At 38.7% G+C, this 24,901-nt stretch overlaps 1 protein-coding gene across 3 annotated transcripts in view; it reads left to right on the top strand.

Annotated features, from left to right (window-relative positions):
• Nucleotides 1-246: 246 nt before the first annotated feature.
• MBOAT2 (membrane bound O-acyltransferase domain containing 2) overlaps nt 247-24,901 on the top strand; it is a 100,745-nt gene continuing 76,090 nt past the window's right edge. For 2 of the 3 annotated variants that reach the window (XM_017818132.1, XM_017818134.1), the window contains exons 1-3: nt 247-361; nt 15,424-15,569; nt 18,927-19,004. In XM_017818132.1, coding sequence (XP_017673621.1) covers nt 290-361; nt 15,424-15,569; nt 18,927-19,004 — 296 coding nt within the window. In that variant the 5' untranslated portion in view covers nt 247-289. Of the gene's footprint in view, nt 362-6,420; nt 6,490-15,423; nt 15,570-18,926; nt 19,005-24,901 lie in introns of those variants that run through there. The other variant, XM_017818133.1, reaches the window with a different exon arrangement.

Consider the following 24,901-nt stretch of genomic DNA (forward strand, 5'->3'; position numbering starts at 1 on the left):
GCGGTGCGCGCAGCCCCGCCCGCCCTCAGCGCAGAGCGGCCGCCGGGCGGGGCCGCCTGGTCCCGCCCATCCCGGCGGGGGGCGGGGATTGGGCGAGCCCGCCTGTCAGTCGGCGACGGGGCCGCGCGCGGGTTGGCCGGCGGCGCTGTCAGTCAGCGGCGGGGCCGCGCCCGCCCCTTGTTGTCACGGCGCCGTGCGGGGCTGGGGCCGCTCGCGCCGCCGTTGTTGCCGCCGCCGCCGCCGCCGCCGCCGCGGGAGCCCGGGCGGGGAGCGGCTGCCCGGCCTCGCCATGGCCACCAGCACCACGGGCTCCACGCTGCTGCAGCCCCTCAGCAACGCCGTGCGTCTGCCCGTCGACCAGGTGAGGATGGGGAGCCGCCCGCCCCGCCGCCGCCGCTCCCGGGGGCTCGCCGGGGAGGGACCGCGCCGCGCCCCCGCTCCGCGCCGTCCATCCCCGCGGCCCCTTCATCCGTCCGTCTGTCCGTCCGTCCGTGGTGTCGGGGCAGGGCGGGCAGCGCCCGCAGCGGGAGGCGGCCGCCGTTCCCCTCCGCGGGCGGGGGGCGCCGGGGCGCGGCCGCTCTCCGCAGGCAGGTGCGCCCGCCCCGCCCGGTCCAGCATCCCGCCCGCATCCCACCGCATCCCGCCCGCGTCCCGCCCGGCCCTGCCGCGCCCCAACTTGTTGGCATCGCGCGTCGGCCAGATGTGCCTCCGCAGCTGGGAGCGGGGCCGGTATCGGCTCCAGCGATGCGAAGGTTGGGTAATAATTGCCCATGCAAAGCAGCGCGCTGCGCCTGGATGCGCCTGCCAGGGGGTTTTACACGCGGCGTTAAAAATGTGCGCCGCACACAATGCTACTGGGCGTCCGTATGTACTTTGGAGGCAGAGCGTTTCTGTGGTATCTATTGTCCCAGTGATATAAAAATTCCTTAAGGCTGTTATTCCTGTTGTCTTCACAAAGCATCAGAAGATTACAAGATACGATTGGGAAACTGAGGTTTGCGGAGTTTAATCACTGAGGTTGGACCAGAATGCTTGTTTATGGGGGAAGTGGTCTAGACCTCCTAAATCTACATAATATTTATGTGTTCAGGAATACATAAGAAAAGTAACCTGAAGTAACTCCTCCTATAAATTTTGCAGCACCAAGAAATTCCATGTTAGGAATTCAATTTTTTGTTTTTTTAAAGCCCCCATTAATGTGTGTGTGAGTGAAACACATCAAGGAAAACAGTCTGTGCTTCTGTAGAGAGAGACTTTGATGGTTTGGTTTTATGAAATATACCTAATAAGTGAGAAAAGTAACTGGAAATAAAATACAAAAGAAGGAGCATGTCTAGTGAAAGCATTTAGGAAGTGACTGAGCTACACACTTATTCTTTTTTTTTTTTTTTCCTGCCCTACTCCCCTAGCTGTTTATTTGAATGGAACTCTAGTTAAGGATGCACATGAAAAAGTACCTTCTAGAAAACTGATGAAAGCGGGCAAGTTGAAATTGAGCTTGCAGTGATGGAACAGATACTGTGCACCCCTGGCAATGATACCTGTGTCTGGGATCGATGGCACCACGTGGCTGGGTGCCTCATACCTGCAAGCTGTAAGCTGCTCTTGCCAGGTGCCATGTGTTTATTTCCATAAAGTATGCAGCTTCTACAGGGTGCTGCAAGCTAAATAAGAGTTGACCATTTTTTTATGGCATGATGCTGGTGGTGTATAGTTATCTACTTGTAATAGCAGTCATAAATTTAATTGTTTCATGACACAGTGTGACTTCTACCAAAATTGTTTTAAATATTGTGGATATGGCATTTTGATGACAATGAAGTAACTTTTTATCAAAGCCTGGAAAACTTCCCTGTATTGAATGTTTCGCAACAGGTGCTCCTGTAAAGCCAAGGTTTTATGAAGTACACTTTGAGCTCTGTTGAAGCTTTTGGGAGTAATCACAATGGAGGATGACTAAACGTGTAGTTCAGAAGATGGTTATAAGCAGTTAGAAGTCAGACATACATTGTTTTTGGACATCAGTGGACTATACATAGTACAGGTCCAGTTGCATATGAAGAGCACTGATTGTGACTGGAGTATGTATTGAAGAGTTATAGAACTATGCTGCACTGAGGAGAATACATCTATAATGGATTAAAAAAAGAGAAAAGTTAGTTTATTGTAACCTCTCAGCTCAAGAGTCTATCTTGATAGTAAGTTTGTAATACAGAAAGAATGTGAAATGTGTTCAGTGTAATCAAATCAAAGATAGTGAAGGAGAGAATGAGGGCAGAGAAGAAAGTGCTGATACTCTTTAGTGTGTTTGCCTGAAGACTGTGTGTGACATTTGGTGATACTATACACGTACTCAGTATGGAAATGTAGCAGTGCTTTGAAAAAATAACAGAAGAATAAAAGTTTTCTGATTAGTAGGTTATTTCTACTATTGATCCAAATCTGTACTATGACTACAGTCATACCAGTACAGCAGCTGCTCGAAAGGGGCACTCCAGTGTAGTACCAGCTCTTGGAACTGCTGGAAATGAATGGGTTTTGTTTCTCCACTTCTGTATTTCAGTTTAGACCACAAGCAGATACTAATCTTTGTATCAAAAATGTTGCCTAAATTGTGATTTAAGTCATTGCTATCTAATTATCCTGCTAAGGCATGTAACTCCTGGAAGACAAATCCAGGTAGCATATGTCAACATTATTCTACTCTCTGGATGTTCAAGCAAATGAAGAGAAGAACCTTGCCTATTTGGCAGTGAATGGAAGGAGAAATGTAAGTTAAAGGTGAAGCTGCTGTCTCTAAGATTAATCAATCAGATCCGCATCTCTGTGTGGATCAAGTGTGAGAAATTGGTTGCTTTTTGACTTAGTGCTTGGCAGAACTAGAGGTAGAGATCTGTTTGAGAATGGTGTTGGTTATGTGCACGTTGGAGATCAGTGCAAAAGATGAAGGATGAGCTCCACTAGAGCCATTTGACACAGCAGTCTCCTCCATGTGCTCATCTGTGTTGCAAAAGAGAAGCTTTGTTGCTTTAACAGTTTGCTGTTCCTAGACCTTTCTTCTTGGTATTGGAGTACTAGGTAGCTAAGGGAATGGAAAGCTTGTTTTCCCCTTGTGTGTATCCCCCTACAAGGTATTATGCAGTAATTTGTTGCTGTATTAACCCTTCCATTGGCTCTTGTTTTGTCTTGCACCAAGTTAACTGAAATGGCTATCTGGAAAAGCTAATGTGTTTTTTTAATAGTCTTTTTGTGCCAATTCTTCTGTTATTTTTAGTCATTTGATGCAAGGGAAGATGCTCGGTGTGAGCAAGAACCTACAGCAACCTTACATACCTTTTATTTTGCAGTAGGAAAAAAAATCACTGCTTGGGAGTGAAAAGCGTCATAAAAACTGTATCTTTTCATGACTTGGAGAATCTAAGTTGCCTACTCAGCAAAGAAAGCATTCTGTCGACAACTATCACCTTGGGTCCCTAAAGTTAATGAATGAGTGAATAAATATTAATGTACAGCAATATTCCTTCTGTCTTCTTAGGAGAGAGAGGGAATAAAAGTAGTTAGGTCCTTTCCACCCCTGACAGCTTCCCAAGAAGTATTGGAAGGTTCATTGTAAAAACTTGGCTGGTAGAGTATCACATGTTGTGTAATGGATCAAGGTTACAACTTAAATTATTTCACTGTGGTTATGTCTCTCACCTAGCCTTATGTTTTTCCTATCTGTTTTCATGTCATACCTGTGTTTCTCCTGCTTTTTTCTTTCTCTAAGGTGAAGCTTGACAAATAGAGTGTTGGACCTTGGTCCATTTCTAATTCTGTCACTATCTTGCTGAATTTCTGTTGCCAAATTACTTTTCCTGATAACTTGTCAGCTTACTTGTCATTAAATTGGAAAGATTTAAATTTACTGTGACAATGATTGTAGGAGAGAGAAGCTTTCATCTTGGCTTTTAGGTCTCTCTAGGGTAAGGTGAGTTCAGAGAATAATCTTTGCTTTCACTGCTTCCACCAGAGGGAGCAAAATTTTTTACCGAAAGTGGGCAGAAATTGCAGAGGTTATTACTGCCCTTCATTTGCTGTAGAAACAGATAACTTGTAGTAGAGGAATAGCTGAGCAGGGGAGATATGAGACTGACTATGACAATATGTAAGCATCAACTTTTTACATGGGTTGTCTAAGAGATTGAACTTGAGATCCTGAAGTGTGGTCTGAACTAAGATAATTTCAGTGCTTCTCTTCTAGATAAGAAAAGAAAGAATGTGGCTCCAACTGCTAACAGTATAGCTGTATGAAGATATGTGGACCCACTAAAATGTCATGCTTATGATTATGCACTTCACTTAAAATCCAGCATGTAAAGAGAAGCAGTGTTTTTTCAATAAAACTGAAAGAAAAAAATTTGTGTTAGTTCCACATTTGTTTTTTTTTTCCCAGTCTAATTTTAGCTTTTATTTGGTTAAATTTGCTCATTTGTGTAGAATAAATACGATTTTCTACGTGAGTGCCGTCAATCTTCAAAGAATCTAAACTGACCTTTTTTTAATAAGAATAGGCATAAAAATCCAGGTCCTCCTAAATGTGAACTGTATAAACCATCTGAACTTCCTTAATTTAGTGATCTCAGGCCATTTTGCTACACCTTTGCATAATTTTCTGCATATGCTTCCTTGTGCGGAGGGTTACCCAAGTTGCTTTCAACATGCCCTTAGCACACTCTGCTCTGCATAATAGCACTGACTTATGTTGAGCCCTTGTGTTTCACCTTGATGCCCTCAAGGAGAGTGGGCAGGAATTTTTTTCCTTGTATATATCTATGAAATATTTATTTCTTACATGCAAGATGTATCTGCAATTTTTTTCTCCTTTATTTTGATGCTTTGGAGGTGAGCACAGCTGTAGTTTGGGGATAAGGCCAGATTTGGAGCTGGTTTAGGGAATCGTTGCTGAGAAGCAGTATGGGCCTGATTTGCCTGCAGGGCACATCTAGATATGTCTCCTAATTAGATCTCTGTTACTTCACAAAATTTTGGGCATTAGTGATGCCTTAGCTGCCCTTGTTTTCTGCCAAGGCAACATAATGGAGCCTCCTCAGGGCTGAAATGTTTTAGCCTGATAAAAACCTTTTTGTCTAAACATGGATTGGATATCAACATGTTTGTCCTATATAGCTGTCCAGAATTTAGATGACCTAACATTTGTCTGAAGCAATATCAAATTACAAAAAAAGAATAAAGTGAAGAGTGTCCCAAGTTTTATTTTCTTCCATCATTGATTCTTAGACCCTTGTGTACAGTTGTGGAATACAGAGCAGCTTGTTACTGATTTTTTTTTTTGGATGTGACCCAGGAAACTTGAAATAATAGATGTGAGTAAAAGTAGCATTCATGGGTGTGTAAAATCCAAACACTGAAGGCAAGGGAGTGGTAGGGTGTGTTGTGCCCCTACTTTATGCCGTACTTTCCTTATCTGCTTCTAGCAGCAGTCAGGAGAACAACAGGTGGATAGCAAAGGGTGGATAGCAAGGCATGATCTCCCATGAGGGCAGACTGTAGTGGGTGAAAAGAAGCTGGAAATAAAGTCCTGTTCTTCATTCTGTAAGTACTGAATGTTTTGAATTGTTTGGATTTGCTAGCCAAGTTTTTACTGGTTTCTTGAGTTCCCTTTGAACTATTGGAAGGGAGAAAATATGTCACCAGAAGGGTCGTAGTCTCCCAGCAGTGATGCCTTTCCCAGGTCTTAGTATTAGTGTTTAGGTATTGACTTAACTCTCTACCTATTATCGAGTTATGGAGATAACTCTGCAATGAAAAATTGTAGAGAAGGAGGAAATTGTTGGGATAAGAGGAAAAATTGGCAAGATAAAGTGACTATGTTGAAGGAAGAAGTAGAAGCTGTAATGAATAGTGTTGGAAAGGAAAGAAAACAGGCACTGGTTATAGTGTTAGAAAAGATGAGCTATTTATTAAGTGATAGAAAGATTAAGTGCGAGAAAGAAATGTCTCTATTTAATTCAGGCTCATGAATATAGTTGTGAGGATGTAAACTAAAGAGCTACTTTGATTTTTTTTTTTTTTTTTTNTTTTTTTTTTTTTTTTTTTTTTAGGGAGGCAGCAGTGAATTTTCATTCTGATGTACTCTCATACTTCCATACCAGGTGTGTTTTCTCCAGGTTTTTGCAAAGCAGCAGAAAACCTCCCATGTAATTACAGCCTAAAGTTTCTACAGTAAACATTTAAACTAAACACTCTTTTTACCTGAACAACTTTTAATGACCTGCCTTTTTTTTTTTTCCTGTCAAATTGTTTTTCCCATCCTTAGGCAATTCATTGAGGTGGTGTAAGTGTGAACATTTACTCATGTGTGATCATGACAGTACAAGCCATTTCTGAATTCAAAATGGAGTTCAGAAGTTGCTGTGAAAATACTGCAGTTCTGGGATGTTGAAAAGGAATACTGAAGAGCTCAAAGAACAGGCTAATAAAGAAAAAACAGTAAGGCATAAAGGAAGATGACGAGTAACTTACTGAGTACATGGTTACCGCTGTGTTGGTTTCTGTTTCTTCTGAAGGGCTACTGCTGTAAATCTGTTGTACCACAGCTATGTAGATCTTTTCTCACTGTGGCCTTTTTCTTGGGTACTGTGGTGACTTAAAGCAAGAGTTTTGGAAACTGATAAAGCTGAAAAAGATGAGTCATCTTTATCACTTAGTAGCCCTGACATTTGTTGACTTTTAACTCCTGTTTACCCGTTCCTGTGTTAACCTAATGAAACACTGTGATACATCCTTTGCAGCCTTGATTACAGCATATTTTCTTCACATTTATTATTTTGACTAACATGCACTGTTCCTGAGTAACAGTTGCCCAAGTTGGGTGTTATGTTTTTTTTTTGTCTTCCAAGCTTTTGAACAATGGAGACTAGACTGTAGAGTTTTATTTTTCTCCTGAAAGGTGAGGAAAACTACATGTATCTGGATGAAACTGTTTGCTTGATGCATGCATCTTTACAGTATTTAGTTTACAAAGAATATTGATATAACTCTTCCATGTGGGTATTTAATTTTCCTTCTTTCCTTTGGGAAGTACTTGAAATTCAACATTAGTCAAATCAACATTACTAGCCTCTTAGCACTCATTCAAGTGAGCAGATCTGTTTGAGAATTTCAATATGTCTGCAAATTTAGATAAATGCTAGTTATGCTTGCTTGTTTTAAGTGATGTTTTTGGCAGCTAAGTAATCTTTTGCAAAGGAAAACTTCCACAGCTCTGCTTTTTATTCTAGAATAATATATCCAAAGGTGAAGAAGCTATGTTGGTTTGGCTGTAATGGTGTGATTTCCTGTAGTTGGGATTTTGGTGTTTCCTTTTATTTCCAGTTAAAGTGACCTAAGCTGAAGAAGGTGGTGCTCTTATTCTGAAACATGGTTTGTGAGCACACTGGCTGTATAACTACAGTGGTATATTCTATACTGTAATGCCACCTGTATAGATCATTCTTAATCTTTCTGACCTGCCTTTTGGCTGAGTAGTGCTCTTGATTCTACTACTTCTTGTAAATCTTACACATATAGACATATATAAACCCAATAATTTGGTAGATTAAGCATGTCATTGAAAAAGTGATCTGAAGGTCCAAACTATAATGAATGGTGTTTTATTCTTCATGATGGAAAGGCCAGAAAGAATTTGAGGTCGCCATGAATCTGCGGGAATTTTAGAAGCCCAGTGATGGCTAGAAGACTTGTAGATGGTCTAGCCTTAGAATATGTTGACAAATGATTATCTGTAATGGAATTGAATGTAAGAAGTAAGAATTATGCTTCTATATAAAAATGTTTTATCTAAATGTTATTAAAATATTATTAAAATTGAATTAATTTGAAAAGTTGTAACAGCTCAAAGTAGTGCTCATTACCTGTACGGATTGCTGAATACTGCAAATGTTTACAGGGCTGCTGTTGTGGTGCTTGGAGATGCTTGGCTGATTTCATGCAGATGATTCCTGAACTGGGAAGAGCTGGAGGATAATAGACATGGAGGAGAAGAGTCTGAGTTGAACAGTAGTGCATTCAAGTGAGAGCATAGTGGAGCCCTCTTCTTCCCCCCACAACCTGCCACAGGGAGAGCACTGAGAAGCTGAGCATTTTAAAGATAGGGGATATTTGTTTTACTTGCTAATTAAAAGGACTACTGCCATTACTGGATTTCTGCAGGCTATAGGGACAAGGGAGTGTTACTTTCCATGTCTGTTGCTTGTTTTCAGATGGATTTCAGTTTCTCACGTATCAGCGGAATATAATTGTACTGAGGTAGTTCTTAATGGAGAAAATGTCAGTTTCTGATGGCATTCAGTGAAGGTACCTCCACAGATGTTATTTTGCTTTATTTTAAAATGACTGGGAAAGTGAGTAGCTTGTAAAGTTTTTACAAAATTTCAGATATTGTAGTGGCTCTCTGAGCATTAAAATAAGAATATCATTTGAATATCCTGTATACTGCTGATATAAGCGACAGAGTAGAGACTTTGAGTTCATCTCACTATGTGCACGTGCACCATGAGTATGTGATTAAAAAGCCCTGGTTGTAAGAGCACAGTAGCTGAGTTAGTCTTTGGAACTGTGTTTTGCCAACATAATGCCAGGCTTGGTGTTTTGAGGTTGTAAACCCTTTTTCCCTGGTAGTCTGAGATCTGCAATCCTTAACTGGCCAAACCAGTTTTTGTTTAAGAGAAGCGAGTGTTTTGAAGAGAGAAGAAAACAAAACACACAAGCAAAAAACCCCAAGCATTCCTAGTTCAGTTTCACATTTGAACCAAACTTGCTTCCTAGATTTTAGCAATTCCTGTGAATAAATAGCTTTTACGTGTGACAACTCAGTAACGCCAAAACCATGAGCCTGTTAGAGAGAACACCCTTCAGCTGACATCTTCCTATCCTTAATGAATTAGTTTTGGTTGTTTTCACTATAAGATGTGTACATTGATGTTTCATTGTACATCTCTGGTCATACAGTTTTTCCTAGAGTAATTCTGAGTAATGATTTAGTAAGCCCTCTTTGAAAAAGCTTATTGGATTTGATGCTCATTTATTGCACAAACCAGATTACTATTGCCTACATCATGTTCTTCATGGTGTGCTTCACTCTCTGCAGCATACTTAAGAATTGCAAACTAGAAATTGGGAGTTACTACTGAAAGTAGAAATCCTATTATTAACCTGTGTCAAGACTGCATTTGATGTTTTGGACTGAAACCAGCCTGTAAAGAAAACATTTAGAATCTGATGAGTAAGTCCTTTCCACTGCCAGTAAATTAATGTGAAGATGAAATATATTTATACAATATTAAAAAGCATTTACCAGTGATGTTAATGTTGACTAACACAAATGTTAAAGTATGCACTTCAAGGAAGTGGCTGCTATTAGAAGCCTGTGCTTGGAAGTTTAATCTGAAAAACAGTGTCCCTTTTCTGGATACTGTATAAAGTATTACTGTCTTTGCTACAAAGAATATACAGCCTTAACACAAATGTCTCCCATCCTGATACAACTCCAAAGTAACCGTTGCTGCTTATTCTCCATTTCTTCATGTTTCACCCATGAAGTAAAGTTGAGACTTCAGGGCAGGAGTGTTAATTAGTTACATTTTCATCATGTAAGACACTCACTATTAATTGAAACATACTATGAATTACTCTTAAGTACCCATGCCAGTGTCGCTAAACTCCTGTTCCTGACATTTCTTCCCTGAAGAAAATTAGCAAACAGTTTGATTTTTATCCTTGTCATGGAATTGCTTTTTTCAGCTTTACTGTGGAAAATGCTGTCTCCCTTTCCCCCTCCCCCCCGTTAATATCAGTGCAGCAATTTATGGGAAGTAGTTTGAAAATTGACACTGGCTTCAAATAACAGTTATTCTCACTCTGAGTGGTTTGGCATTAGGCAATTGTTGGATAATTGTACAAGTTGTTCCTTTTATACTGGATGAAGGTTAGAAATTGGACAGAAGAATATCCATCAATAGTGCTGTCTTATTGCTGTGGAGAAGCATCATCATCATCATGGCTGGGCTTCGCAAACGAAGATTTGGGAAGGGCTCTACCTGCATTTGCTACAAGCACGCTGGTGGCTAAAAAGGCCAATACGAGATAGACACGTCCGGTTGCAAAAGGCACAACAGAAAGACTCCTTAGGTGGAATATTCTGCAAGACACGATTCTTTCTGTGTTATCTTTTCTCCTCAAGAGTGATCCTGCGTGCGTTCTCAAAAGCATCAGCAGTGTTATAGATGGTGTGTCTCCAGGCCTCCCAATTGGAGGCCAGAGTAGACAAGTGATGTTGATCAATATGGCCAAGGCTGAGATGTTGTTTCAGGGAGTCCTTGTATCTCCTCTTTGGGGCTCCTCTCTTGCGGCAGCCGGTGGCAAGTTCACCATAGAGCAGGATCTTAGGGAGGCGGTGCTCCTTCATCCTTGAGATGTGCCCTGCCCAGCGCAGCTGAATTCTCAACAACATGGCCTCAATGCTTGTGACTGCTGCTTGTTCTAGAACAGATGTATTGGTCACAAAATCTGACCAGTGGATGTTTAGAATTGTACGAAGGCAGCGTTGATGGAAGCGTTCTAGGAGTCGCAGGTGGTGGCGGTAGATGACCCATGATTTGGATCCATATAAGAGAGTAGACAGCACTATGGCTCTGTAAACATTGATCTTTGTACTTTTCTTTAAGTGTTTATTTCGCCAAACTCTTTTATGAAGCTTTCCGAAGGCACTCTATGCATTTGCTAACCTGTTGTCTATCTCTCCATCAATCTTACTATCCGAGGAGATGAGGCTACCCAGGTAATTAAACTGCTGGACTGATTTGAGTGGAGAAGCATCAGCTCTCTCGTATTATAACCAGCTTTCTGTGAACACTTGTAGATGTTTTTCATTCTTGTTTTTGTTCCTGTTTTCATTCATATTTTGGTGGAAAAGGTAAAGGGTTTTGACTTAACTTGGAGCAAGAACAAGAAAATAATGACATTTGAGAAACAAGGCAAAATTGATGCTTCATTAGTTATGATAAGGTTTGGCAATTTTTACAAGTATATGTCAACAAGTAGGATGTTTGAGGGGGAGTGTGTTTAAAATGGTACTGCTAAAGTAGTCCTTTAGATTTAGAAAAGATATCAAAGCCTCAGCTTTGTAATCAGTGCTTCTTAAAGTGTATGTACAGTATGTCTTGATCTCTGAACTCTTGAAAGAGCTCTTTTCACAGTGTTTTTGTAGTTCATGTTCTATTTTTTTCTTAAAATGCCTTTTTTTTTTTTAATAACTATAGTTCTTGAAAAGTAGAGCTAAAGGTAGAAGAGGAACGCTGCTCAGTGCACCTTGCTCACTAGCCCTGTCACATAAAGCAGGAAACATTCGTGATAACTTTATTTCTGTGGTAGAATGGAGGGCCAAAAGTTACTCTAGACAGGGAGACAAGTAATGCTGACATCTTGCAGCCCAGAAAAGCGAAATTCCATGGAGGAAATGTACCGTGGTGTGGCAAAGTGAGGGGAGGTCAGTTGGGGGGGAACTTCTAAATCTCTGTCTGCAGAATTGTCATCTCCACGGATTCTTGACTGTTGCATATGAAGCATCTTGCATCTTAAAACTGTTATTTTAGGCTCTGCACATGATCAGGTAGGCTTCAGTGCTTCTGCTTATATGATCAGGTAGGCTTCAGTGCTTCTGCTTATATTTGGATAATCTTTTTTCAAAGCTGAATTCATCAGCAGTAAGAACTAAACTGCCGCCTTATTTTTTTTCAAGAAAAACTTTAAAAAAATCCCCACAAAACAACAGACAAAAATCCACAGAAAAACACAAACAAAACAACCAAACAAAACCTCCATATCAGTTTTAATTCATCCAGGGTGTGTTATTGAGGCCACAGGCATTCATTGCAGTTTAATGTTTGAATACTTATTTTTCTTCTGATAGGAGAAAATTTGTTAAAAATGAGAAAATAGAGAAGCACAAAGATAAGATAACTTCCAAAGAGTTTGTGTGGGTCATTGACAGAAGAAAGAGTAAAATGCAACATTCCTGAATCATCTTTGGTACTTCACCCTCTAAACCACTGTTACTTGTGAGGTACTTTATAGTACATATTGTTCTTTGGGTGCCTCTTGGTACCTTGCTACAGCCAAGAAGCAAAACTTTGACATCATGTTGCTGCTTTTCAGTGGATTGGAGGCTGTGTGGGCCTGTATGATTAACCTGTGCCATCCGGTTAGGAATTATCTGTGTCAGTAAAATTCCCTCTCTGGCTACTTTTCTGAATGAGGCAAATGCATTCTGTGCTGTGAAGTAGCAGGATTCTGGAGGGCTTGACTGCAGCAGTTAGCTTTTGATATTAAAATATAGCTGATATGAAGAGGAAGCTTAGTCTAAAATCTGAATTAGTGGGTAAAATTTGCCTATATTAAAATTAGTTTTGCAGAAGAAATAAACTTTTCTTCTATATTTCTTTTTATTGTGGACTTAAATTTCTTTATTGGTTTATTAAAGATCCTGCCTGTGTTTTAAAGTTGGAGATTTCTAGCTGTTCAAATCAAATGTTATGTTAAAACTTCCTCTTGATGGTGAAAATCCTTGAGGCAGTAGGTGACCTTTTCCTTTTTTTTTTTTTTTTGTTAAGAATTGATCCCTTAAACACTTTTTTCCTAAGCACTAACTTTGTTTTTACAAAAGCATGTCATAACCTACATTTAATTTTTTTTAAATACTAAAATAAATGTGTTTAAAAGTTTTCTTTTAAACTTTCTATTGACTTTTGCAGAGATCACGCAAATGGAAAATTTCTTGTGTAGATACTCAATGCAGTTAATGATATAATAGATTTGTGTTTTATGTAGCTGCTCCAAATGCTGAAACTGGGAATTTTTGTTCATGTTTTACTGTTACATCTGGCATGAACAGTGCCTGTTGACTGCCTTGGCTGTACAACTGGTTTTGAACAAAAATAGTGGATTTAATTTTGAAATTGCTTGGCTACACACAGCAGGTTTTGTAATAGCTTAGTATGTCTAACACGCACTTACATTATTCATTGCTGAATAACTAGTGCCGATAACTTACATTATAATTGCATGTTTTTTATTCTTACATGCACATAACTTTCCATTACACATTGCTCTCTCTATGTGACTTTGAGGTGCTACTTTTGTAGGCTGAGCTGTTGATGTCTTGAACCTGAAGAGGTGAAAAATTCTGGTTTTGTTCTCTTGTATATATGCTAAATTATAACTGCTCAGGGTGAAACTTATCATTCCATGGATTTACATCAGACTTTTTTTTCCCCACGGAAATCTTACCTTTAAGGAATTGACATCCCTGGAAGTTTGCTTGTGGGGCTGGTCTACAAGTCCGAGCACGTCTACCCTTTGTCATGGTAACAGTAGGAGCCAGATGATGACTTCTCTTCTCCCTTGGGTCTTGCTAGCTTGCTTTTAGTGGTAATCTGAAGAAGGGCATCATGTGATACCAGCTGGTAAATTATCTGTAATGCAGCCAAAGCACTGGTGTCTGGAAATTCAGAAAAACCAGCAATGCAAAGTTGTCCACTTAAGGGCAGCTACTCAGGCCCATTTCTCACCTCAGCTTCACTGCATATCTGTGAATATTCAGTTTTCTTGTCTGTCTCCTTTTCCCTTTTAGGATGTCTAGGGTGAGAGTTCTCTGGCTCAGAAATGTGCTTTGTGGTATACATCGAGTAACTTCTGTAATAAATATTCATAGAAATGTCGATACTGAATTAATAATTAATTTTTTAAATTTTTCTTTCTTGCCCTCTTTTCTAAAACATTATCAGTTTATTTCCCTTTCAGTGGTTCATTTAACTTGACTGTTTTGTATGAAACTTTTCCACTAAGTCCATAGAATCATCTTGAGTTATAAACATCACTCTGTTTCATTTGCATCATTGCTTATAAAGGAGAGAAAACAGGTCAAGTTATGCCCTGAAAGAATATCTCCTCATTTATTTAGGATTTTTCAAATACTGTTAAAAGCATAATAGAAATGTAGGAGTAAGAGAATGGATGGCAAACTGTACATGACAGTTTAGTTTAGGGAACTGCTCCTATTAAGATGAGCGGCCCTGCTTTTGACTCTCTTTCCCTACTAGCACTTAATGCTTTTGTAGCTTGTTATTACAGAAGGTTTTGGATTGGCTCAGAAAAAGGAAAATTATCCTTGGATTTGGAAATGGGGAATCTGCAATTATTACAAAGATGAGAGTTCTGTAGTCATTGGTGTTACTTAATTTCTACTTTAAATATAACCCTGTTGGTATACTCTCACCTTTACCTGTTACAGCCTGAAACGTGGTTGAAAAAGGATAAAGAAATGGACTAGGTGAATTATAGTACTACAAGTGTGCTACAATTGCGGCAAACACCAATATTAGGCCTGCTGTCATGACCATAAAACCAGTATTGTCATTTTACTCTGTGGTGTTAAGATTAAATGTATTTTTCAGTTAAGTCACATCGAAGAGCCTAAAACACTGTTGTGTGGAGGACCGGTCAAGCATGGAGTGTGTGCAAGTTTCATGTATTGAAGTGCTTATGACCTGAAGCAGTGGTCCCTCAGCTGTTGCTTGTGATGACTTGGGATGCTTGGGAAAATTGTTAGGCAGTTTTCTATGCAAGAAAAAAAATCTAAGAGTGAGAAATGTTATTTTCTAAATAAAGGGATTTATCCAGGTTTTTGTAGCTTAAGCCACTTTTGGTAATGGTTGCTGTATTTGAGGAATTTATTTCTTTATCATGCCTTTACTGTTAATTTTTTTTCAGGCCACACTCAGAATGATTCTTCTTACTTAGTGGCTTAGTTTTTTTCAATCCCACTTTTGCTTTCAGTGCCCTAATACCTTTAAATATTTAATATACAAGAAATATTCTATCTTCTAGAATAAATGGCCTGAAGGGAAAAGGAATTTCTGAAACTATCCTACTTGAATCTACAAGAAGAAAATCCGGTGTGCAACCAAGCTGTTTATCTGATTACATACCACCGAAGTGCACTCCGCTGAGCCCTGCTTCTGCACAGGCCACTGTAGTGATCTGACAGGGATTTCTGGAGCTGATATGTAATTCCAAGTCATGCTCACTTTGAAACAACAAATAAAAACCCAGCCCAGATCTTCACATTACTGGAGAGTAGAAATGATTTCATGGTTAATAGAATGGTTTGGTATTTAGAAAATTTACGGGAAAATACAGAATTTTTTTCTTGAAGGGCTCAGGGGAGAAGCTCATTTAGGCTGACATGGTGGGGGAAGAACCATGGCAGAGCAAAATGTTCTGCAGATTGCTAAAAATGTGTGGATATTTCTGTTAATTTTTAATACACATTTGTGTGAGAACTTGTTTCTTTTCTTTTTTATGCAGGTCAACTTTGTAGTGTGCCAACTGTTTGCCTTGCTTGCGGCTATTTGGTTTCGAACATACCTTCATTCAAGCAAAACTAGCCCATTTATAAGACATGTTGTTGCAACCCTCTTGGGCCTTTATCTTGCACTTTTTTGTTTTGGATGGTAAGTTGCACTTAAATTCAAAACTTGTAGAATTTTGTTTCTGTGTTTCAAAGGACCTTATTATCTAATTCTGTGGTTTTTTAGCTGCTGCAAATGTACAGAAGTTAACTCAAATTTTCTGATGAGGTGCACAAATTCTGAAAGATCTTCATTTGCAAATTGGTAACTACCATACTGTCTGCCTGTGGTTTTGGGCGAATGAAGCAGGTAGCAGGTGCAGTTTGTTTAACTTGTGCTGCTTTTTCCTGTAAACTTGCTGGAGAAGTATTGTCTTGAGGCATAGCACTGGTGTGATGACTAAGATAATTTCCCATAAATACTCAGCACATGAGAACTTGCTGTGTCTTTTTCTGAATATTGAATATAATCAGACTTCTTGTAGGAAGAGTGGCCAGAACCATGGTACTGATGATACTCCTAGTAGTATAAAACACCTGGAAATGAGCTGGCCTCAATTTCTGTGTGTTTTCTGCCTTTTTTTTTTTCTTTAATGTTTTGGAGGAAAGATGTGGTTCTCTTTCAAACACAGGTTTTGTGTGTCTGCTGTTTGCATATCTTGATCTTTTCAGTATTATAAACCAGAATGTTAGTAGAGCTAGAAAAGGGTATCAGTTTAGTTTTGTGATTATTTTTTCCTTCAAAAATAGCTTACTAAGTGGCTTGCATTTTCCCAAGATAGTTTAAGATTAATTAAGTGCCAGTTTCCTTTTATTGCATTGTAAACAAAGTGCTTACTTGGCTTTAAGTGTATAGAAGACTCATTTATGTTGGCTATTATAGAGTGTTACTGAACTACGGGGAATTAATCAAGCTGTTGTGCAGGTGGGAAGATGCACGTACTCTGCACATACAGAGTGTTGGCCTCTATATTGGCATGTTGCAGAGACCTCTTAACATTAGTTGATATGTATTACTTTTAATTTCAGGAAAAGAAATCAGTAACCTTTATTCTTTAGATTTACACGTGCAATTTCCTTTTATATAAAATTTTACAACTCCCATCCATTTCTTAAACATTTGGCCGTGGTATTCTGCTTTGAGAGAGCGATCTGATGTCAAAGACTTCCAGTATTAGCACCAAATGAGGAGGATGATATGGGAGATAGGTGCTATCATATGTGGGTTTTTTTGAGAGGTGTATAAGCTTTAGAAGCACTTTATGTAACCATTGCTTTAGAAGCAGAAATCATTAATTGTAACTTGTAATTAGAAAGTGTTATCAATATATTTGTATGTGAAATTCGGGTATGGGAGATTTTGGAAAGAAACAACCTCCACTCCCAACAGACATAAATAAATTTTTGTGGAAGCCTCTCATTGGCAATATGCCCTGGAAAAGAAATAAGAGATACATTTTATGCCATAGTAGAAATCCAGATTATTCTAGTTTGGTTTGGATCATACTTTAAGCTATTACTTTAGCAATGAATTTCTATTTTGCAATCATGAAGCTAAAAGCTTTTTAAAAACCTTGAAAAGAAAGAACATAATTCGAGATGTTAAAAGTATACATTCTTTAAAAAACTGGTATCTGTGTTGTGCTATGTGCTTTTTCCTATTATTTAAGTACATATTGTATGAGCAGGTTTTTTGAGGGTTTTGTTTTGTTTGGTTCCCCTCCCCAAGGAATCAAGTTTACATACAGGTTACAAGCCTGTGCTATACCTTCAGTGACACTTTGATTGTGCCATGATGTGTGTTATAACACATATGTAACAAAAAAGAAACCGTTACTAGGAACACTATATAAGAAAACAGTAACTGTAGATTTGCAGATAAGATCATGCAAGCCTAAATGTGGGAAATAGTTTGGAATCTGCACCCTTTTAAGGATATTTATTAGTAGCTATATTGTCATCTTCAGTTTCAAGTGTGTTAGTTTTCAGTTGCCTTTGTAGTACTTGTGATGGGGGTGTAGGAGAGGAAGAGAAGGAATAATTCCCTTGGCATAATAGCAAATAGCATAAAGGAACCAGAATACCCTTTGTATATGTTTAAAATTTACTGCTACATGTGGTGTTTCAATATATCCCCTTTAATGTTTGAATCAAAGATCAATCATATTGCTATTGTTAACAACTCTGAAAGAGAAATGTTTTCAGCGACTGCAATCCTGATATGATACTCCATGTCAATCCACACTTGTAGGCTTTGATATCTTATTCTCCTTTCTTTGTATAAGAAGCAAATTCTTAAACTTATATTTTTGTCATTTTACTAATGCCTGTCTTTGCTACACAGTATTGCTAATATGTGGCTGATAAGAAAAGAAGGTGAATACTTTTTGAATTGGCAATTGCTATACTAAATGTGTAGTTGAATTTTGGGTAGTCCTTTCTTAGATGAGACTAGCTACTGGTGAAGCATGGGAGCATGTGCAGATTGGACCTTCCATAAAAAGTAAAGATTTTCAAGGTCAATTTGTGTCCAAGTGACTGGTTTTCCCTCAGTTCATCATGTGTACACTCTGTAGGATTTTAGTTGGATAGAACTGGGTTTCTTGTTGAAAGTCTTTGAAGTCATTTCGTTGTGAGTAGAGGAGGAGTTAAATTAGGAAATAGCTAGTGATAAGCTGAAAGAAAACAGTATCACTGTAACAAAATGACAGCTTTTTATGGGGAAAAAATTCCAGAATTAGATCAATGCGTCACTTGAGCACATGTGAGTGTGCTACCGAGGCAGTTTTAGTACAAGAGTGAAAAAGAACCACTGGCACTGCTTTGCTACCAGTGCTCTACAGCTTACTGAAGTATAACTCCTTGGAAAAACAAAACAAACCCCCAAAGCAATGGGGTTGTGATAGCTGTGGAAAAGAAATAAGAAGAGATTAGAGCACCTTCATGAAAAAATCTGTGGGTTGTTACTGTGTAGGGTTTTTTTGTTTGTGTTTTTGAGACTGTCATCACCGGTATGCCTTTATTAGTTATTGACAACCCAGGACAAAGAGACGGCTGGACATGGTCACCATTTCTGTTGACTGGGAAATCTTACCATATGCTGATATTGTGGCCACTAAGACATTGTTGGCCTTATCTGAGCCTATTGTTGTTAATGGGTAAAAAGATGCATATGGAAATTAAACCAGAAAACTTTCATGTTATTTACACAGGAAATAATGCCAAGTGGAAGTATTATGACACATATTCTCTGTATTTTAAGGATTATCAATGTTAACTATATGCTTGTTTATGAGCTGAAGCATTCTAGCTAAGTCTGTAGGTTTTGTTCATTGCTGCTGTCTGTGCTATGCTAAAGGGAGATTAAACTTTGAACCTCTTTAATTTCACATTAAATAAATGCATGCAGTTTATTGCCTTTAAAAAAAACGCTGTAAGGGTGCTTGTTTTTTTCCCCTAGGTATGCCTTACATTTTGTTATACAAAGTGGAATTTCCTACTATATCATGATCGTAATAGGAGTGGAAAATATGCACAAGTAAGTTTCCATTCTAAAATTTATTTTTTTTTTTACTTTTACAAGAATGCTACTGCTTAAGAGTTCCTTGGTAATGGTGCACATGTGCCATACTCCTAGTTGTATCATAACATTACAGTATTTGAATTCTACTAACCATGGTTTTATTTCCAGGGGAGAAGATGGCTTATTTGGGAATTTTTGCCAGCTTTTTGGAATATCTAAAGCTTGTTACAGATATTAATAACCCACTGAGACTTCTTTTGGCTTCTACACATTCCAATTTTTTTGTCGTTACTTAAACCTAAATGTTTTCAGGTGTCTCACAAACAAGTTAACTATACATATGTAATTTGATAACAGCCAATGATAGTAGAAGGAAGATATCTGAAGAGAAGAGAATGTATGTGAGAAATTTTGGTACTAATTGTTTGTCTTTTCTTCTTTTTTCTTTTTTTTTTTTAATAACACAGTGTGAATGCTGTCTTAAGGAAAGAATATGCTTGTAAAATACATAGGGCATTATATTAAGTTTGCTTGAACACATAGTTAGATTAGCAGAATGTGAATGCATATAGAATAACACTTTGTGCTAGTTTAAAGGTAAACCGGCAGGGGAAATGAACCCAACTCAAAAGAGAGATTATAAGTCAGAATAACAATTTAATAAAATAATACAATAAGTACGATTATACGGACAAACAATTGGTTTTAAGCCACAAAACCCAAATGTATAACCCAGCACCCTGGGGCATGAACAGAGTGGTGTTCGTTGGGCCCCCTGAGTCCAAAGTAAAAGGAGAGGGGAAAACCTGTTGGTGAGGATGCTGTTGCAGTCTGATCAAGAGTGGTGATTGCAGTCCAGTCGAGAGTGGTGGTCTGCAGTCTGGTTGAGAGTGGTGATCTGCAGTCTTCCTCTGGATCCAACGAGTGGTTAAAAAAGTTCCAAGACTCCAAGATTATATATTCTCCAGTTCAGGCAGGAATGCCCAGTACTTCCCTCAGTGAGGAGTTCCACAATGGGTGTGAGGACAGGGGGCACCCTCCTATCTCTCAGGCCTCTTAACACCCATTTTATAGCCTGAGGAGTCAGGCTGCTCTGGGCAGAGGGTGTAAATAGTCTATTGATAACAACTTCTGGGAAATGGCATGGAAGGCTATAGAATACACAGTTTTGGGTTACGCCCATCCAGTGATGAACTGGTCCCAGCTGTTCTAACTAGGACACACTTGTTTCTCTTTTAAAATCATTCTTAAAAGAAGGAAAGACATTTATTTTATTACTGTATGCATATGTTTTACTATTCCACTAGCCTAGAGATCAGAACTAAATTAGGTTCCCACTGTGTTAATTCCTGCATAAATGTTTAGTAAAATAGCAAATTCTTGCTTGAATAGATTCCTGAAGTATGTGAGGTAGTTAGGAAAGACTCTGGTAAAAGAAATAAAGAGGAAAATTGCTTTACACAGAAAGCACAAAGCCAGGGTGGCCTTAGTTCAGATCCTACCTATTAGAGCACTCTGCTGCTTTATACTGTGATTCTGAATAAAATTATATTGTCTTCTGAAATATCCCATATTAGGCTCTTATCTTCAGGATTTTCAAAGCCTGACATGTTTGAACTACTGCAGATGTGAGAGAACCTCACTTGGTTGGACAGCCGGTTTCTATACAAATTGTTTATTTGATTAGGGGTGTTTATAAAGCAACTTGTTCAGGTCAGTTTCTCTTTAGACATTCAGCAAGGTGAGCTATAACTTAGATAACTTAATATTTTAAAAGACGTTATTAATATGGTTAAATGCAGAATAGGGAGGTACCAGTCAGGAACACTTTGGTTTTTATCATAACAAGTTACATAGGTTTCTCATAAAAATAAATCCAGTGGTTTACATTCCTCATGGTGAGAGGCAGGTAGGCATGTGTGTATTTAACACTGCTGCGTTGGAGCAAGGGAACTCTAATTCCCGATGCTCCTAATTCACACCAGTTGATTTAACTGCATGGCCTGATCTGCTGAAATGTTTACTGTGTTATACACAACTGTTACTCTGCAGCTGAGAGGGGGAAAACCTAGATTTGACTACCCGGCTTTTGTTGCTGTATCACCGTATGAATTAATGTACCATTGTATAAAACTAAAAAACTCTTCTTTCAGTGGAGGAAAAAAAATGTAACAAAGTCATTTGTTACTTCAAGTTGTGGACAGTGTTTGCACACTGTATGGGAAGCTCCAGGAGCCATTTCTAGTAGGTGATACAGGCAAAACTACAAGGTTTGCTTCTTCCATTGCCAGAGCATCCCAGAAGGGATAATGCCTGTACCTTTTACTAAAGGAAAGCACTACATACTCTTAATTTTCTGTTATGAAAATGCCCCTTACAGCTTTCTGTTTGGCAATCTGAACAGAAACTAATGTGAATAACTCCTGTCCCCACCTAAGTGTTTGTCTTCAGGCTATGAATGTGTCTCATGGAGGCCAGAGGAGGTGGAAGGTTAAGTGCTGTATAGTAGAGTGCAGCTGCTGTCGCCTGGCCTCAGGAGAAGGACACTGTCAATGTTTTAGTGGGAGATGTGTGTATACATACAGCTAATTGTTGCACATGAATGTACCTGCATAACCCAAGGTTTGGGACTTTCTGTACTGTAGAGGGGCCCATTGGCTGGCAGTCCTAGTTAGAGGTTACCTGTCTTGTTCATGAGCAACTTAACCTTAGAGTCTATAGAACATCAAGTACCTATATGTGGTGTAAATATGAATTCAAGTGACTTTTGTACTGGAAGAGCACTTGTATATTGTACAAAATATTATTGTCTATTATCTAAATTCATTCACTGAACTAAGTTTCCCTCTACTTTTCCCTGCCCTGCTTGCTGTCCCGCAGATTTCATGAGGGTATGAATGGGAAAGTCACTATTCCTCTCCTTTTTCCTGCTTTCCCTACCCTCTAATATAGCTCCTCAGTCTCTTCAGCCTCTCTAAAAATTGCTTAAACAAATAAGGGACAACTAAATTTTAGACTGCTATCAGTTCAGTTGCTGTGTGCTGGCTTTCCTTACCCTCCAAAGCAAGGAGATTTTTTATAAACTTCCACATTCTCCAAAGCACTTTCATGTTTGATACTGTTACTCCTCTAAACCTTTGTTTCTTTCTTAATGTACTTCCACTGGATTCTAAAAATGTCTCTACTATGAAGTTCCTACCTTTGTGGTTTTCCTGAGGGAACCGGCTCTTGTGCAGGTCTTGCATCTAGGTTGGTCTTGACATACATGTTGAAGATGAAAGCCTTAATTGAACAATAGTATAGGGAGGGGAAAAATAAAAGGTAAAAACTGAGTTGTGTGATGTGAAGAACATATTAAAAAGGAAGGAAACTTTATATTTTAAATTTTAACAACTTTTAGAATTAAGTTAATTAGCAAAAAGTGAGTTATCTGAGACTTGGATGTAACTAAAATTGATCCATTATTTTTATACTTAAGTCTTATTTAAATCATAGTACTTTGAATGAAAGGTGGAGTGACCACACTAGTTTGCCTGAATGGTTCAAAAGCTTTTGTCTTTTAATGTGGGTCTAAGCTATCTTAATATTTGTTTGGTGCTCTCATGGCTCACTTAATTGTGAAACTGAAAAATATATTTAAAAAAAGTTCTCAATTCCAATGAATTTGCACTTGATAACTGATGTAGTACTAATATTTATCTTTTTCTTAGAAATTCTTCTGTTTCTTCTATGATTATGAAATTGCTGTTTGTCTTAAAAGACAAAACCACAAATGCTACAAGGTTCTTTTTCCTTAAACCTTTGGCTACTGTTAGCTAAGACCTATGGGAGCAGTGCTTGTGCAGGTGATCCGATGACAAGGTTTTAAGGTTTCTACTTGCTATTCATGTCTGATACCTTCTGTGTTATGCTTAAAGTTGCAGGATGATACTTGTTCATGAAGTCTAGAGTTGAACTGCTAAGACTTAAGTGAATTTTTTTTTCTAATGCGAGAAATAACCTCTGTTTTGTGGCATATACAAGTTGCGAAAAGCAAATTAATGAAGAACCCAGAAACCCAAGATAATGAATAGCAGTAAATACGTAATGAGCTGACATGTGTGTACCACAAAGGGCCACAAAGATGATGAGCATGGAGCATCTCTCCTGTGAGGAAAGACTGAGAGAATGGAGACTGTTCAGCCTGGAGAAAAGGGGGATCTTAGCAACATATTTGAATACCTGGAGAGAGGAAGCCAGGCTCTCAGTGGTGCCCGGTTACAGGACCAGAGGCAACAGGCACAAACTGAAACACAATGCTGCCTGAACATCAGGAAACACTTGTTTACTGAGAAAGGTTGTAGTATCCCTGCTTAGAGATATTCAAAAGCTGCCTGGGCATAGTCCTGGGTAGCTGGCACTGGCTGGCCCTGCTTGAGCAGAGAAGTTGGACCTGATGACCTCCAGAGGTCCCTGCCAACCTCAACTGTTCTGTGGTTCTATTTTGGTTTGATAGATGTACAATTCTTTGTACTGTACCTATGCCCATGTATGTGAGCTGTTTGAACATGGTAATGTAAATAGATATTTGAATTTGAATAAGCAAACCAAACTTCTGTTTTAACTGATCTGATCTCTGTGGAGATACTTTCCTTGGGATTTGGCAGTGTTAGTCTTCAGTAAGTTCCCTTAGCCTCCTAGCCAGACCCAGGACTGAACAATGCCTTGCTCCCCTTTGCCTTCATTCCTTATTGCTGCATTGACAAACAATGGGAGATTTGGCAAAGGAGGTGTGGAAGAGGTTTGATGATTTTTGTCTTAGAAATCTCAGATTAAAGTCTCGATCATCTGAGTGAACTAATTCACTTGGCGTGTTAATTGTGACACTTAATTTGTCAGTCATGTCTTTAATAATGCTGAATGTCATGATTTTTCTGATGCTTACCTAGAGATCAGACTTTAGTATTCTGAAGATCGTGAATGGAAGCACTGACTAGCACCATGCAGTGTTTCTCTGTATGCTGGAGATTTGATCACTACAAAAATAGCTACGTAAATGGATGACTGTCTTCAATGACTTTAAAAGTGAGCACTTGTTGAAGTAAGCAGCTGGGAAGGAATTTCCTAGTAATCCTTACGAATTTCTTCTGAAAGTATTTGTTTTAAGTAGCTACCCACTAGTAGTTCATCCACTTTGATAACTTCCTGTAGCTCTCCTGGCTGCGCCTGAATAGAACCCAATGCATGCCTTAAAGCAATAAAAGTATAAGTTGAAAAATAACTTGATATATAATCCTTCTTAAAATTGGAATGTTTCAATGGAAAAGCCTTTATTGAGCATATTTTTTTTGTAATTACAGAAATGGAGTGAAAAGAGAACTAGAATTTTCTTACCTTTAGTGCCTATCACTTTTTGCTGCACTTTTAAATAAAGATTAAATACATTTATTTAATCTTTGGGGTATGTGTTCCCATGTATGTATAGGGAGAAAGAAGAAAGGACAGGAGTGATGTAGTGTCTGCAGCATTGTAAAGGTTGATGCTTAAATATAGAGCCTGATAAAGATAATAAACAACAATGCAAAGGCATTTTTGAAGTGTTGTGGCTGTTTCAGTTGATTTGGTACTGAAGGGGGGCATATTCTGCCTAAATGCAACTAGAAAAAAAATCTGATCGTATACTTGGTATTTCCAGAGAGAAGATTCAAAATCAGTTTGTTTTTTAAATCCCTGTCCCCTGCTTCCTTTTCTTAATTTTTATTTAGTTTTTTTAATTTTATTTTTGTATTACTTGAGTGCTGATGTTACTCAAAAGAACAGAGTTCTCGGGAGAACAGGGACTTAAAAGATTTTACATGCCAATGGCATTGTTTAATCACACTTGAAAAAAACTCAAGTGAAAAAGTTTATAGACTTCTGTTTTGTGAAGTAAC

The sequence above is a fragment of the Lepidothrix coronata genome, unplaced genomic scaffold (assembly GCF_001604755.1).
Source record: "Lepidothrix coronata isolate B3197 unplaced genomic scaffold, Lepidothrix_coronata-1.0 Scaffold65, whole genome shotgun sequence".
NCBI lineage: Eukaryota > Metazoa > Chordata > Aves > Passeriformes > Pipridae > Lepidothrix > Lepidothrix coronata.